This window comes from Ascidiella aspersa, chromosome 4 (assembly GCF_963924565.1).
Source record: "Ascidiella aspersa chromosome 4, kaAscAspe10.2, whole genome shotgun sequence".
NCBI lineage: Eukaryota > Metazoa > Chordata > Ascidiacea > Phlebobranchia > Ascidiidae > Ascidiella > Ascidiella aspersa.
The window spans coordinates 20809842-20823723 of NC_139450.1; the positions used below are offsets into that span (position 1 = coordinate 20809842).

Consider the following 13882-nt stretch of genomic DNA (forward strand, 5'->3'; position numbering starts at 1 on the left):
AGGTTACCCCCAAACAGTCCACGGACAATCATAGCAATTTCTATGGTAGCCTGCAATGCAGGCTACATATTCTACAATCACCGCGAAATGCAAAAAAAAACATATTTTATTAAATTTCTTGAAAACGAGTAGATTGTGTGTGCTCACTTCTTGTGCGATTCATTTGGCTGCTTGCTTTGAGACTTAGGGGTGTAAAACAATAGCAGCGGCGAAGTCACACCGCGCGCGTGCGACTTCTCGCGAAACCTCTTGACGTAAAAGGGTAACGTTTTTCAAAAATTTTTTACGTTTTCAAATTTTTGTTGAGCAAAAACCTGCGTGATCGTAAAAATATCACGCCAGTTGATTCAATGTTACTTCCGCACAGACCTTATCCTTATAAGGTGATAGTCTTAGTGTAGCGTCTACTTCTGCGTCCAGGCCTACGCAGACGCCCAAACGGGTACTTCAGGTTTGACGATTAAAAAACGCGCCCTCCTACACAGTTCTCTCCCCCAAAGACTCCACAAAAGCATCTAACCAAAACTTTATTATTGACACGCTTTAAAGGCTTGAAATGGCAGGACGAGCAATTATGTAGGCGAGTGAGCGGTTTTCTAAAATCAACGAATAGGCAAATTATATATACATATTTCAACACAAAACAACAAATAGCACAAATCTCACCGAAACGTTTGTGCCTGGGTCTTCAATTTAATATGTGTCGGTACCACTGATCTCTATGAAACCTGGATAGCGCAACTAGCGGCACGCGTGAGCGGTTTTTGAAGCCAATTAGAAGGCTGAAACGCCATCTTGTAAAGGTCCTAAAATGCGCAAAATTTGCATTACGCCTTATGGAGAAGGGTGTTAGTGACAGCGTTTTCTGACTCTTTAGGAATGCTTGTGACTTAAAATTAGTGGTTTCTAAGGCCGCAAGCCATACTTCAATTATTTAAAGGAGAAAAAATAAATAAAACTGTATAATTAACGCAAAAATCTGCTTTTTAAAGACGACTAAACCAGTGTATTTTTCCCATTTATTTTTAGACTACTTATAACTTAAAGTTGGTGGTTTCTAAAGCGACAAGCCAATATCTGACTATTTAGAAATAAAAAAACGTTAAAAGCACCTATTTTCTGTGTTTTTTTACGAGACTAAACCAGTATGACAGTTTTACACTCAACTATACTTATCTTTTATTAAATCTTTTGTTCAATTCTTTCTGCTTGTTGATTACTTTTGAGTTAAAACTATAATACTACTAAAATAATGCTCTGCATTTTTGTTATGTAAAGGCTTCTATTTAAGTTTTATTTTATTTTGTAGACAGACATGGAACAAAACTCGTGTTCGGCTAGGATATCCTTAACCAGGTTATAATTTAAAAAACCCAAGGATGCATTTTATTGGATGTCCTGAAAGTTAGCCATATTTTTGCATATACTTCTATAGACTGACACAGTCGGTTTTAAAAGTAACTTGGTTGCTTGCAGCAAAGGAAAAAACGCAATAATTGAAAAATATTTAACAACAGTAGCAATAAACAAATAGTACAAATTTAAAACAACAAGTGAACATGTGATTAATAAAACTTATTGATTGTTAAATAAAACTAGCTTGCTAAGCTTTTTTCTTATTTTTTCTCCCACTATTTTTTCAGAGGTTTCCTTTCCAAGATGGTACAGCCTTATCTTACTGTAGCACTTCGATACAACTTTGATTAGTTGAAAGACATGATTATCCATCACTGTACTGTCAAACATGTGACTATCTAAATCAGGAAATAATTGGGATGCATTAATACTGTGTAATACTGATGTTGCAATGGCATCTGGAATTCCTGTATTAATCGGTAATTTTCCACCAGAACATGCCAACAATCTTAAGAAGCATTTTTCGGTGTCAGAGCACACCCTAATTACACTTTCTGATGGTTTCATAAGACCTCCTTCCTCTGTCTTTGAATGTCAAAAAACTGGGTTGTGCTATCATTTTCTGGAAACCAAGTGCCAAGGAGCAGGTAAAACATGTTGTTTGTTTTTTTGCCATTTTTGCAACATACCCAGCTATGTATGTAATAGCTGCTTTTTTATATTCTGATAAAATTTTTATGTTTGGACTGTCACAGTAATCATGGTCTGTTGAAATGGGCAGACTTTCAATGAGGTCATATTTTTGAATTAATGCCACATCAGTTAACTTTACCTCCGTATAATTTGTTTTACAGGTGTCGCTTATTGCATCCAGAATTGTTGTTGAATCCTGGTTGGAGCAATTACCATTTGTACCTTTAATACAGCTTCTCATCAAAAGACGCTTGAAGGCTGCCGTGAACTGTTGTGCTGTTGGGTTATTATTGCAGCCACCAGCAGTTCGGACAGCACTGAAAAACAATTCTAGGTGATCTTGGCTAAACTTGTACATTAACAAATAACTTAGTGGAGCTTTGGCTTTGCCTACTAAGTTATCGAACAAACCTTTTGTGCTCTGGATACAGGCTAAAAAACCAACAAAACCAGTTTTTCTTCTGGAAATGTGCATTGGAGTGCTGTCAGTTGTTTTTAACTGCATTATGTAAGTAAAACATTCTGAAAGAATAGGATCCCATACAAACTTATTCGCAATCCGAAGGGCAGACTTAAAATCTTTGGCGAGGGGATTTCTTGAATTTAAAATGTCAAATAAACGATCAAACATTCGTAAGAACCTGACAGTTGGTGCACATCCCTTAAATTCCTTTAGTTTTAAATTCTCTGCACAATATTGGATGGCATCAGCCACACTAGACCTCAATGCCTGTGCTGCAAGGTTTACCTTCATTTTTTGCTGCTGCCATTTGATGTGTGCCAGCTTAAGCTTGTTGCCCAAACGCAAACCTTCATTTTGTTGGAGTTTTTGCAATGCAATAATGTATTGCCATTTGATTTTTCCTCCATCTCCATCTACCAAAATTCCCCAATCAGCAAAAGTATTTCGCACAAGTTTAAGCATATGGCAAACATCAAGAAGAACATAAATCCGCTCGGTTTTGTTCGAGGGATGTTTAAAGTTTGCTGTTAAGCAACCTGGTATCATAGATGCACCGAGTTCTCGTAACATAGTGAAATGACAAGAAAGACCGTCGCATGTCAGAGATACTACCTTTGCACCAGTGTATGAAACACGCTGAATACATATTTTGACGATGTTTGCACGCTCTGCACCACTTAAGCCATCTACAAAAAAATATGCACATGGCACCTTCCAACCACTATTAATACATACAACCATTAAAACGAGAACATCCTTCGCATATGGTAAAGAGTCGTCATCATAGAGACCATTTCCATGATCTACAAAACCACAAAACTTTTTACCATCCCAAGCAATATGTTTCCTAATAGACATCTCGTCAAGCATAAGGGAGCACATAACTTGTTACCATTTTTGTGGGCGATTCTCACCTTTTCTTTAATTGCAATAAAAGCTGGTTTTGTAAATCCTGGATCCGCATCTATTTTGCCGTACCATTTTCGTATCTGGGCTTGGTGAGGTAATGAAAAATCGAAACTTTTACGGACAAATTCGTATGCTTTAGAGGAATAAAATTGTAGAGTAAGTGCAAATCATTTTAAAGCTGCTGAATATTTAAATCCTTTGCCAGATTTTGTTTTTTTGATTCTTGTTAATAGTTCAAATGGTACCTCTGCTAAACACTGCTTTAACATGTCTTTACAGAGAGTTGAAATTAATTTTTTATCCTTTAAAATTCTAATAATTCCCTTTAAAGAATTGACCTTCAATTTTAATCTTCTCGCTTTTTGTCTTGCAACTTTCATTTTCTTTTTTAATCGTATAATTTTTTCATTGCTTTCTTTCAATTTGTTCTCTTCGTTTTTCGAATAAATGTTCAAGCAGTAATGATGGTCATGTATTATGTAGTTCTTGGGAATCTTAAGTTGGTTGGTTGATCCTAGCACTTGTAGTCTGGCATTTGGTAGTTTTCTTTCTTTTGTTTGCTAAAAAAAGTTTTACACTTTATTTAAACTTCAAGTGTGTTTTAGTTTACAATGTAGTTAATGTTCAATCTTAGGGTGCTTTCGTTTTTTTTAAATAATATTTAATACATTTTGCTTAGGATACACAGTGGTGTGTCACAAATGTTTACTTTTTACATAGTATTTTTTAATGTTTAACTATAAATGTCGTTCATTGTAATACCCTAATTTGTTATATGGGTCATTCCACATTTAATTTAAAGTTTTTCAAAATTTTTGCACCTATCTATCAAAGACCTCAAAGGGAAAATAATTTTGCAACAGACTCCAGCTATAGTGGCACTTTTAATTTTTATGGCTTGTCTAACTTTGACAAACTAAATCAATGAGTTCGAAAAAATTATATTTAGAAATAGCTAGATATTTTACAGGACAATCAAGAAAGTAATTAAATTAATCAATACATTTGTACAAAATATAAATATTATTAGGCATATTGCCACATAAAGACCAGTAGTTCTCAGCCTTTTATAAGTCATGCCCCCTTTTATAAGTCAGGTCTCTGGACATACCGCAAACCAAAACAAAATGGTTTAACTAACTAAAAATTAAAATATGACATGTCTGTTGCCCCCTGAAGACTTCTTTGTGGCCCCCTGGGCCTGAGGGACACATTTGAAAAATGGTCCTTTACTATTATGTGTATTTCATGAAACAAAACCATTTAATTGAAATTTTTTTATACCTAGTTAATAAATATTCAATATTAGTGAATATTTGAAATTTATAAATTAATAATCTGTGTTGGGTTTCCGGCTCTTTAAATTAAGCATAGAATGACTATCCAGGTAATTTTGGAGCTGATGCGAGGTTTCTAATAACTAAACTACTATAGTATAGTATAGTAATTTAGTTATTAGACATGTCTATCAGCTCTGATATTATCAGTACGGTATGTTTATATACATATATATATATATAGAATGTATATATCTACCTTTTTTAAGTATTTTGGAAATTTTTTATGTCTGGTCGGAACCGCATCGCTGGCAAGTCGCACTTTATATCCAGTCCGAATTATTTTTTTCTCAGCAAAATGGTCGGAACACACCATCGAATGTTTTTATAATAGAGAAATACTTCTAAAATTCTACGGAAGTGATTTGTAATAATTATATAGAAATTGATGTGACTTCTAAATGCTAATTACTAGTATTAAAACCTGTCTAATACTAACGACTTTAATCTGTCCTCATAGCTTATAGTTAACTAGTAACTGAAAGTTAAGCTAAATTAAGAACTAATATTTTCAATTAGCTAAGTGAGTAGGTAAACTAATATTCAATCTGCAACTATCTAAGCTAACTGCATTTATTAAAAGTATGTATATTTACAGGGCCAACTGATTATAAGCGTTGTTGGTCAAAAACAGTATTATCAACCAGCATAGTACAGATGTACCAAATTGAAATACATCTACAACACTGACCAAGAAAACCATTTTCAAAGATTGGCTATACTACTACAGTTATTATGAGTTTTATAACCAGTAAGACAACACTCAAACTGGATATTTCTGACATCTATTATAATTATCATACTTGAAAAGTTCTCGGAAATTTTCTCTTTAGGACTGTTTCTTCATCCGAGCTACCATCACTGTCAATTCTACTAGCTTTTTTGCGTTTGCGCTTTAGGCAACCAAACGCACAGCATTGCATGCCTGGCATTTTTATACTTTATTTGGATAGTTAAAGCAAAACTGGTCAACTGCAATACATATTCAAATATTATCATCAGCAGTCGATTCTCATTACCCATCTATAGTTGGGTAATACTAATTTACGGAATGATGAATGGTCGGAAATGTTGGAATGCTCAATAATTTAAGTGTTACCCAGTTAAAACAATTATTAAACCAACGCACAATATTTGGGTTACAGTGGGGGTTAGCGTTTGGGTGAAGGTGGGTCAAGTGTTATTATATTTAATAAGAATACTGTGAGCGTTCCGACCATTTATCTTTCCATAAATTAGTGTTACCCATCTAGTTTGAATTTGTCAAAAATAGCTACTTCAAAAGTATTTATATACATGCCACTGTCAGTGCCTCCTAAGAAAAAAATAGACAGAAAATGGCCAATCTGTTCACGTTGTGCTCAAAATTACTATTAATAAATTTCTGGCCGGTAACTGTCTATACTCCAGAGTTTTACCAGCAGCTTCTCAATCAAAAACTAAGCTGAAAGGTTGGGTGGCATTGAAGTGGGAAAAAAATCATACTGACCTAGAACTATACCACAACGATGACCCGACAAAACTTTTTAAGGAATTGCAATTACTTAAAATTTTAGAAATATATAAATTAGAATTTGGGAAATTTATGCACAAATTCCACAGCAATGCTCTACCTCCCACATTTAGCTCTTACTTTACTAAAATTTCTGATATACACGATCATGTTACTAGGTTAAAGGATACTAGGCAATTATTTTTACCTCGCACAAACACATCACTAGAGCAGAGATCACTTGGCTACTAAGGACCAGTGGTATGGGGAAATATTGATATCAATTTAAAATCATTATATATAGTGAAATGGGGCACCTTGACTGGTAAACCTGTTGGTTGTATCGGTGCCTCCTGGCATAATATTCTTATTGCATTTGTTGTTGATCAACGTTATGTGCTAAAATAATAAAATTGAATTGAACGCACATAATTTGTGTTAGGGTGTGCGTTAGCGTTTTGGGTTAGGGTGGGTCAATAATGAATATAATAATACCTGAACCACCCAAATCCAAAGGCCAACTCGCACCCTAACCCAAATATTGTGCGTTGATTTAATAATTGTGGTAGGATTCTAGACCAGCGCCGTGCCTATATATTGAATATATATAGGCACAGGTTTCGTCGTTCTAAAAATGCCGATTTTTGCGTTAATTATACAGTATTAGGTTTTTTTCTCTTCCAAATGATTAGAGTATGGCTTGCAGCCTTAGAAACCATTAATTTTAAGTAACAAATGTTAATAAATAGTCGGAAAACGCTGTTACTAGCACCTTCCTCCATAAGCCGTAATGCAAAATTTACGCACTTTAGGACCTTTTCAAGATGGAGTTTCAGCGTTCTAATTGACTTCAATTTTCAACCACTAGTTGCGCTATCCAGGTTTTATAGAGATCAGTGGTCGGTACGAAGCCAAACTGTAATAATTACATGATATTTAGGTTAGTTATTGTTGGCACAATGAAAACAATTGCCGTAACAATGAACAATAATGACAATTCTTACAATTACTACACACTGAGTTATGTTTACATGTACACTTACAACAGTCAACACAACACTTACCAAAATATCAGCTTGCGTTCAAATACACAGAAAATGTAACTTCACACAGTTAGGTCAAATTTAGGTTTTAAATTACTTCTGCAAAGGCATTAACAATAAAACATTAGCAGCTTAAAAACTCAGCAAACAAAACGGCTACGTTTCCAACAAAAAACGAGGCGACATCGTGACCGCATGAGGCGGTGTTTTTAACCATTTAAATTACACGGAAAGGGGAACAGTTTACAAAAATGTAGATTTGCGATGTAACATTCTCCCCCCTAAATGTACGACACAGGACAGTACATTTCAATTGACATCGAAAAAACGGCGCAAATCAACGTAAGGTCGAAAGACCGAAGCCTCTCTGTATGTACATTCGCAATCGCGATAGTCACGCCTGTATTTGAGCAAGCGTGAACCAGCAGAGCGTTCGTTTCCATATCATCCTTCTTTTGGGGTAAACGTGACAGGTGTCAGTGGTCGCGAGTTGAGGATATTCTCAACTTCTATCATCAGCGTGTGAAGAGTGTCCTTCCGTTTTTAAATCAATCATAACTGGAGAGGCGACACGCCTTAGACGACTAAACGAGATGGAGGAAGACTACTCACTGAGCCTTCAAAATCTCGGCAAGAAATGTCTGCGGTCGCAGTTTCCTCCAAGGATGGTTAAAGTCACGTTAAAAACTGCAGCACAGTTTGAAGCTAAAGTGCGCCAAAGGCAGACAAAGAAAAACAGAAAGGACCTTGTAGTTTGGCCCACAGCCTTTCCAAAGCTGCTTAAAACTACCTTAGACGAAAGAAGGCTGCAGCCACAAGCGATGCTTGTCTACAAAAGACCTCCGACACTTGGAAGGGTACAACTACCGCGCAATTAGTCAACCGGCAAGTACCATCCCTTCCACTGGAAAGTCAATCCCGTGCGGCCACTGCTGTTTATGCGGTCATTATAAACAGGCAGAGAGCATGGTCTCGAAGGTTTTCACAGTTCCCACTCGCAATGGGAACATAGCACTGAAACAAGCACTTTGCTGCACCGACCACGGTATTTACATGGCGTCCTGTCGGCAATGTGGTGAACGATACGTCGGGCAAACAAAAAATTCATTTGCAACAAGGTGGAGAGGCCATAGAGCAGTATGGAAAACTTTCAAGTACAAAGAAAATAACGACAAAGCAGCACTTCTGCCCCACTACGCTGACAAACACATGTCCATGCTGAGGCAGAGGCCTACCATTGCAGAGTGTTTCAGCATAACATTTTTAGAAAAACCACCTTTTAATAAGTTGGACATATGTGAAGCAAAGTGGCTAAAGGTAGTCAACGCAACCCTTAACATCCAAAAAATGGTTCTACCGCGAATAAGATAAACCGCTATCTTATCGCTACCCATTCGAGCCGCATTTTACCGTCTAGCATCTCGCACTGCTCATATGTATTTTTTTCCCCTTCCTCCACTTATTTGCGTCGCCTACTCATTTATCCCAGTCGTGTTGCCTGCGAGGCTGTAGTGCTTTTCATTGCGTTTTTAGTCTATTATAATGTTTTAATATTTTATTGTTTACTTTTATTGGTTTGTTGATGGCTGCGCTCTGATTTTATTTATTTGTACTCTTACAGGAACTGATGATGCCACTTTGGCGAAATATATTTTCCTTTAAACAAAACGTCTGATCCTGTTTTTACTCATGTTTTTAACTATGAGTTTTACTCGCTGATGCTAGGTGCTTTATGCAACATTCCGCTCAAAATCTTTTTAATTGAACGGATCATCCTTTCCCATATTCCGCCCATATGGCTGGCTGCAGGCGGATTGAACGACCACTTGATTCCTTGTTGCTGAAGGTGCGTTTCCAGCCCCTTTTCATCTATTCGTTCCAGTAGTTCGCGCAAAACACGTTCAGCGCCAACGAAATTGGTTCCATTGTCGCTGTATATCTCAATTGGCTTTCCTCGTCTTGCAATGAATCTTCGTAAGGCATTAATAAATGCGTCAGTTGATAAATCCGCAGCGATTTCAATGTGCACTGCGCGCATAGTCATACAAGTGAAAATGCAGCCGTATCTTTTCACATCGCTGCGTCCACGTTTTACAATAAACGGGCCAAAATAATCAATTCCAGTGTGCGCAAACGGTGGTTCGCTGTTCTTCAAACGAGCCACGGGTAGATCTGCCATCAGTTGCTGGCCGCGCGGCGCATTGCGCTTGCGACATAGTATGCAATGGGCCAGAGTGCTCCGAACTGCGGCACCGCCTTTAATAATCCAATACTTTTGGCGAATTAACGTCCAGGTGTGCGCAGTTCCGGAATGACCTGCTTCTTTGTGATAATAGGTTATTATCAGCTTCGTAAGGTGATGGTAGCTGGACAGAATAATCGGATGCTTGGACTCAAATGGTATAGGTGCATTGTCCAATCTTCCTCCAAGTCTTATGACACCATTCATTAGTAGGTGATTCAGTTTATTTAAACACTTCGTTTGGTCGCACTTCTTAAGACAACGACGAGTCTGCCTATCAGCGTTTGAATTTGACTCTGATAGTGCCTTGAATGCAGCTGGAAAAGCGGAGCGTTGAACAAACTTCACAATTTCCAACTCTGCTTCATTAATCTCTTGAACTGTAAGTCTTCCTTGTGAAACCTGCACTTTTTAGGCGATTCAGAGATGAATATCTTTGAACAAAGGTTTCCAATGGCGTTATAGAACCGCAGCAGGTTGCCATTGACGTTTTTGCTTCTATGGGCTTGAATTCGTCCGGTATCTTTTCTTCTGAGCTAGAAGTGCATGGCCAAAACTCTTTGCTTTTCCATAAATATGCTGGACCTTTTAGCCATGTACTGGATCCTAGCAACCTCTTCACGGTGACCCCACGTGATGCTTCATCAGCAGGGTTTAGCTTAGTCCTCACGTGCCTCCACTGAAGTGGAGTAGTTTGCTGGTGAATTTTTGACAATCGATTTGCCACAAAAGTTGAAAATCGCTTTCGCTCATTGCGAATGCTGAATAAAACAGCGTTTGAGTCTGTCCAGAAAACAGATTCACACTCAGAGACATCCAAATTGTTTCTTAACCACTTGTCAGCCTTGATTGCAAGAACAGCTGCAACAAGTTCCAACCTTGGAATGCTTTCACTCTTTGGTGGCGTGACCTTGGCTTTTCCACACACAAATGAACAATAAACATCATGAGCATCATTTTCTTGACGAAGATAAGCAACAAAACCATAGCCGTTAACAGATGCGTCGCAGAAGTAATGTATTTGACGGTTTATCACTTTGCCGAAATTGGGTGGAGTAAAGCACCTTGGCAATGTCAGGTGTTTTAGCTCTGGAAGTTGACAACACCATTCCTTCCACTTTACTAAGAGAGGCGTTGGGATTGCATCATCCCAGCCTAGTTTCATCTGAATGACCTCTTGCATTTTCTTGGCGACAAGAATAACAGGTGCTGCAAAACCAAGTGGGTCATACAGCGAATTGATGACTGATAGCATTTTCCTTCTGGTAAGCGTAGTTTCCTCTTTAGTTTCCTTTGTACGAAATCCAAATGTGTCTCGAAAAACATCCCAGAACACACCAAGCACACGCTCTTGAATTCCCTCCTGTGGAAATATTTCCTTCATTGACTTTGCCCTTTCTGTTTCAGGTATGGCATCCAAAACTGCTTGACTGTTTGAAATCCACTTTGTTAGATGGAACCCACCTTTTTGTAACAACTGACTCAGTTGGGATATAGTGCTTATGGCTTCCTTTTCTGTGGAAGCAGATGCTAAACAATCATCTACGTAGAAATTGTTTTTCACTATGTCAGACACATGCTTGTCGAACTCGTGTCCGAACATGTCGGCTGTGTGCTTCATGCAAAATGTGGCACAGCATGGAAACGATGTGGCTCCGAAAATATGAACTAACATTTGGTGAACAGTGGGTCTTCTTTCCATGTTGCCTTCTGGCCACCATAAAAACCTAAGCGAATTGGCATCGCTCTCTTTGACTCGAACTTGGTGGAACATCGCTTCCACATCACCGACAATCGCAATCGGATTTTGGCGGAATCGGGTCAAAACACTGATCAAACTATTAACGAGATCAGGGCCTTGCATGAGGGCATCGTTTAAAGACAGGCCCTTGTACTTCGCCGCGCAGTCAAATACAATTCTGACTTTGCCCGGCTTCTGTGGATGGTAAACTGGGTGGTGAGGAAGATACCACTCCTGTCCTGTGACAGGCTCGTGGGACGGCACTTCGCGGGCATAGCCCTTTTCAATGTACTCTTGGATTTTATCCACATAGTTATTGCGAAGCGCTTCGTCACTTTGCAGGCGCTTCTTTAAATACTGCAGTCTTCTTTCTGCCATAATAAAATTGCTCTCTAGTTCCTTCATGCCTGGCCTCCATGGTAGAGGAAGGTAGTAGTGTCCTTTGACATGCTGGACTTCTTCCTTCATCAACTTTAAAACTTTTCTGTCCTCCTTGGAAGTTGGGATTTATAGTTCTCCAGGTTCCTTTTGAAAATCTTGATACCACGATCTTTGTATTTGGTGAACAAGCTCCACTGTCTGAATTCGGTTTGCTTTAATGTATCCCTTGTCTGGAGAAGGACCGATCAGAGACCAACCTAGAGGTGTTCGAGCTGCAAATGGCTCCTTCTTTCTTCCAGTTCTAATTTCTAAGGTTCGGTGAGCATATGGCGTATCGGTGCCAATTAACAACATTATTTCCTGGCTATCAACTCTCGGCATATCCAGTCCCTTTAAATGAGGTAAATGCTGTAATTGCTCTTCAGTAGGATAGGTGTATGGACAAACTGGAATATGGTCCACTGACATTGCGTCTTCTATATCAATGACTTCCTTTCCATCCATGGCACAACTTGTAAATCAACTCCAATTCCTTTTAGTATCTTTGGTCTTCTGCCAAGTGTATCCATTTGTACTCGTTTTTGTTTTCCAGATAAGCCAAGCGTCTCTATCAGTTTGGTATGGCAAAACGTTGAATCTGAACCAATATCAAGGAAAGCATAGGACTCCACTTCCTTGCCATTGGCGAGAAACCTGACAGGGACAACACTCATATAGGCGCTGTGTCCGTCCTTTACTCTGTTACAACTCACTTTGGATGTCGAAGGCACATCATTTTCAGGTGGGTGCCTTTCTCTTGCTTCAGGACTTCTTGAGACAGGAATGCTTTTCGGAGGCAAATGCAGCAGTGCATGATGCCTTCTTCCACAGCCTTGAACAGTACATGTAACAGCTTCTCTACAGAGTCTTGCAATGTGCCCACTCTGTAAACAATTAAAGCACAGATTCTTTTCACGTAGCCAGCCGGCTCTTTCCGCAACTGTCTTTGCCTTTAAACATGGACAATTCACAAATAAATGTCCTTGACTGCAAAACAAGCATCTTGGTACTGGCCTAACAAAAACGGGCTGGGTTGGCGCTCTGTTCACCTTTGTCACAACGGTGTGAACAGAGCTCTTTTTCGTTTGTCTTTCTGTCTGCTTCTTTTCTTCTCTTTTGCGAGGAACCAACAGCTTTCCAAAAACAGTATTGGCAACCTCGGATTCTTCTTCAACAAATTCCACCAGATGCTGGAAATTTGCTGGAAAGACTCCCTGAGAATGGTAGCCACACGTCGCTTCCACAGATTCTGTGAACTGTAGGGTAGTTTGAGTACTAACTCTACTAGGCGATCAGTAGTATTTAGGTCACTGAAATTTCCTAAACCTTTCAAAATTAAAAGGCATTTTCGCAATGAAGTAGCAAAATGCTGCAAGCCATCTGAATCATCAGGTTTAAGGTTAGGTCCGCTGGTAAGTTGGCGAACAAACGCCCTCGAAACAATATAAGGTTTACCAAAATTATCATATAATATGGATCGAGCCTCATTGTATCCATCACTTGGGGGTAAAACTGTACAATGCTCTATAAGAGAATATGCTTTTCCTTTACAATGGCCCAACAGATAATTTAATTTCACCTGGTCAGATGGTGCCTTCTTCTCTATCATTGTTTCAAAACTTCTGATGAATGGCCAATATTCCATTGGTTCTCCATTAAACTTTACAGCATCCGTTTTGGGGGTGTACATTGCTTCTCCAACTGCAGTCATAATTCCACGAACTACAGCATTACTTTCCCTTTGTGTCACTTCCTCCTTAGCTGGGGGATCATAATCATGTTTGTGCTCCTGTGTAACGGTAGACTGAGGCAGAACCAGTTTAAATGGAGAACGGACTTCCTCTTCAGAAACGATTTTATTAGGTGGTTCTAAAACAGGAAGATCACAAGTATTAACGTGTGTTACAACATGATCTTCTACAGACAGCCTTGACGCTGTCTCCCACACTTTAACTTCAGCTTCTGCTTCTTCAACTTCCTTTTGCGCTGCTAGTTTCCGACTTTCAGCTTCAAGTTTCAGCTTTTCGTTTTCAAGTTTCTGCTTTTCGTTTTCAAGTTTCTGCTCCTTTGCAACATGTGATGATCTTACGCGTGCCTTCTCAAGTCTAACTTTAGCTTCCAGTCTCTTTGTACTGGATGAGGTACTTGACAGAGTCTTTGCGACACTTCCAGAACGACGCGTAGAC

At 38.7% G+C, this 13882-nt stretch overlaps 1 protein-coding gene across 1 annotated transcript; it reads right to left on the minus strand.

Moving 5' to 3' along the window:
• Nucleotides 1–9001: 9001 nt before the first annotated feature.
• Nucleotides 9002–11744, minus strand: LOC146148620 (uncharacterized). The gene is made up of 2 exons (XM_083388077.1): nucleotides 9938–11744; nucleotides 9002–9852 (listed from the first exon to the last, which is right to left on the minus strand). The coding sequence occupies exons 1-2, from the start codon at nucleotides 11742–11744 to the stop codon at nucleotides 9002–9004; spliced, it is 2658 nt and encodes an 885-aa protein (XP_083244203.1).
• Nucleotides 11745–13882: the final 2138 nt, after the last annotated feature.

Coding starts and splice junctions, on each gene's coding strand:
- LOC146148620 (XM_083388077.1), bottom strand. CDS start 11,744: ATGAAGGAAGAAGTCCAGCATGTCAAAGGACACTACTACCTTCCTCTA. Junction 9,853..9,937: donor GAATCGCCTAAAAAGTGCAG/GTTTCACAAGGA, acceptor CCGCTTTTCCAG/CTGCATTCAAGGCACTATCA.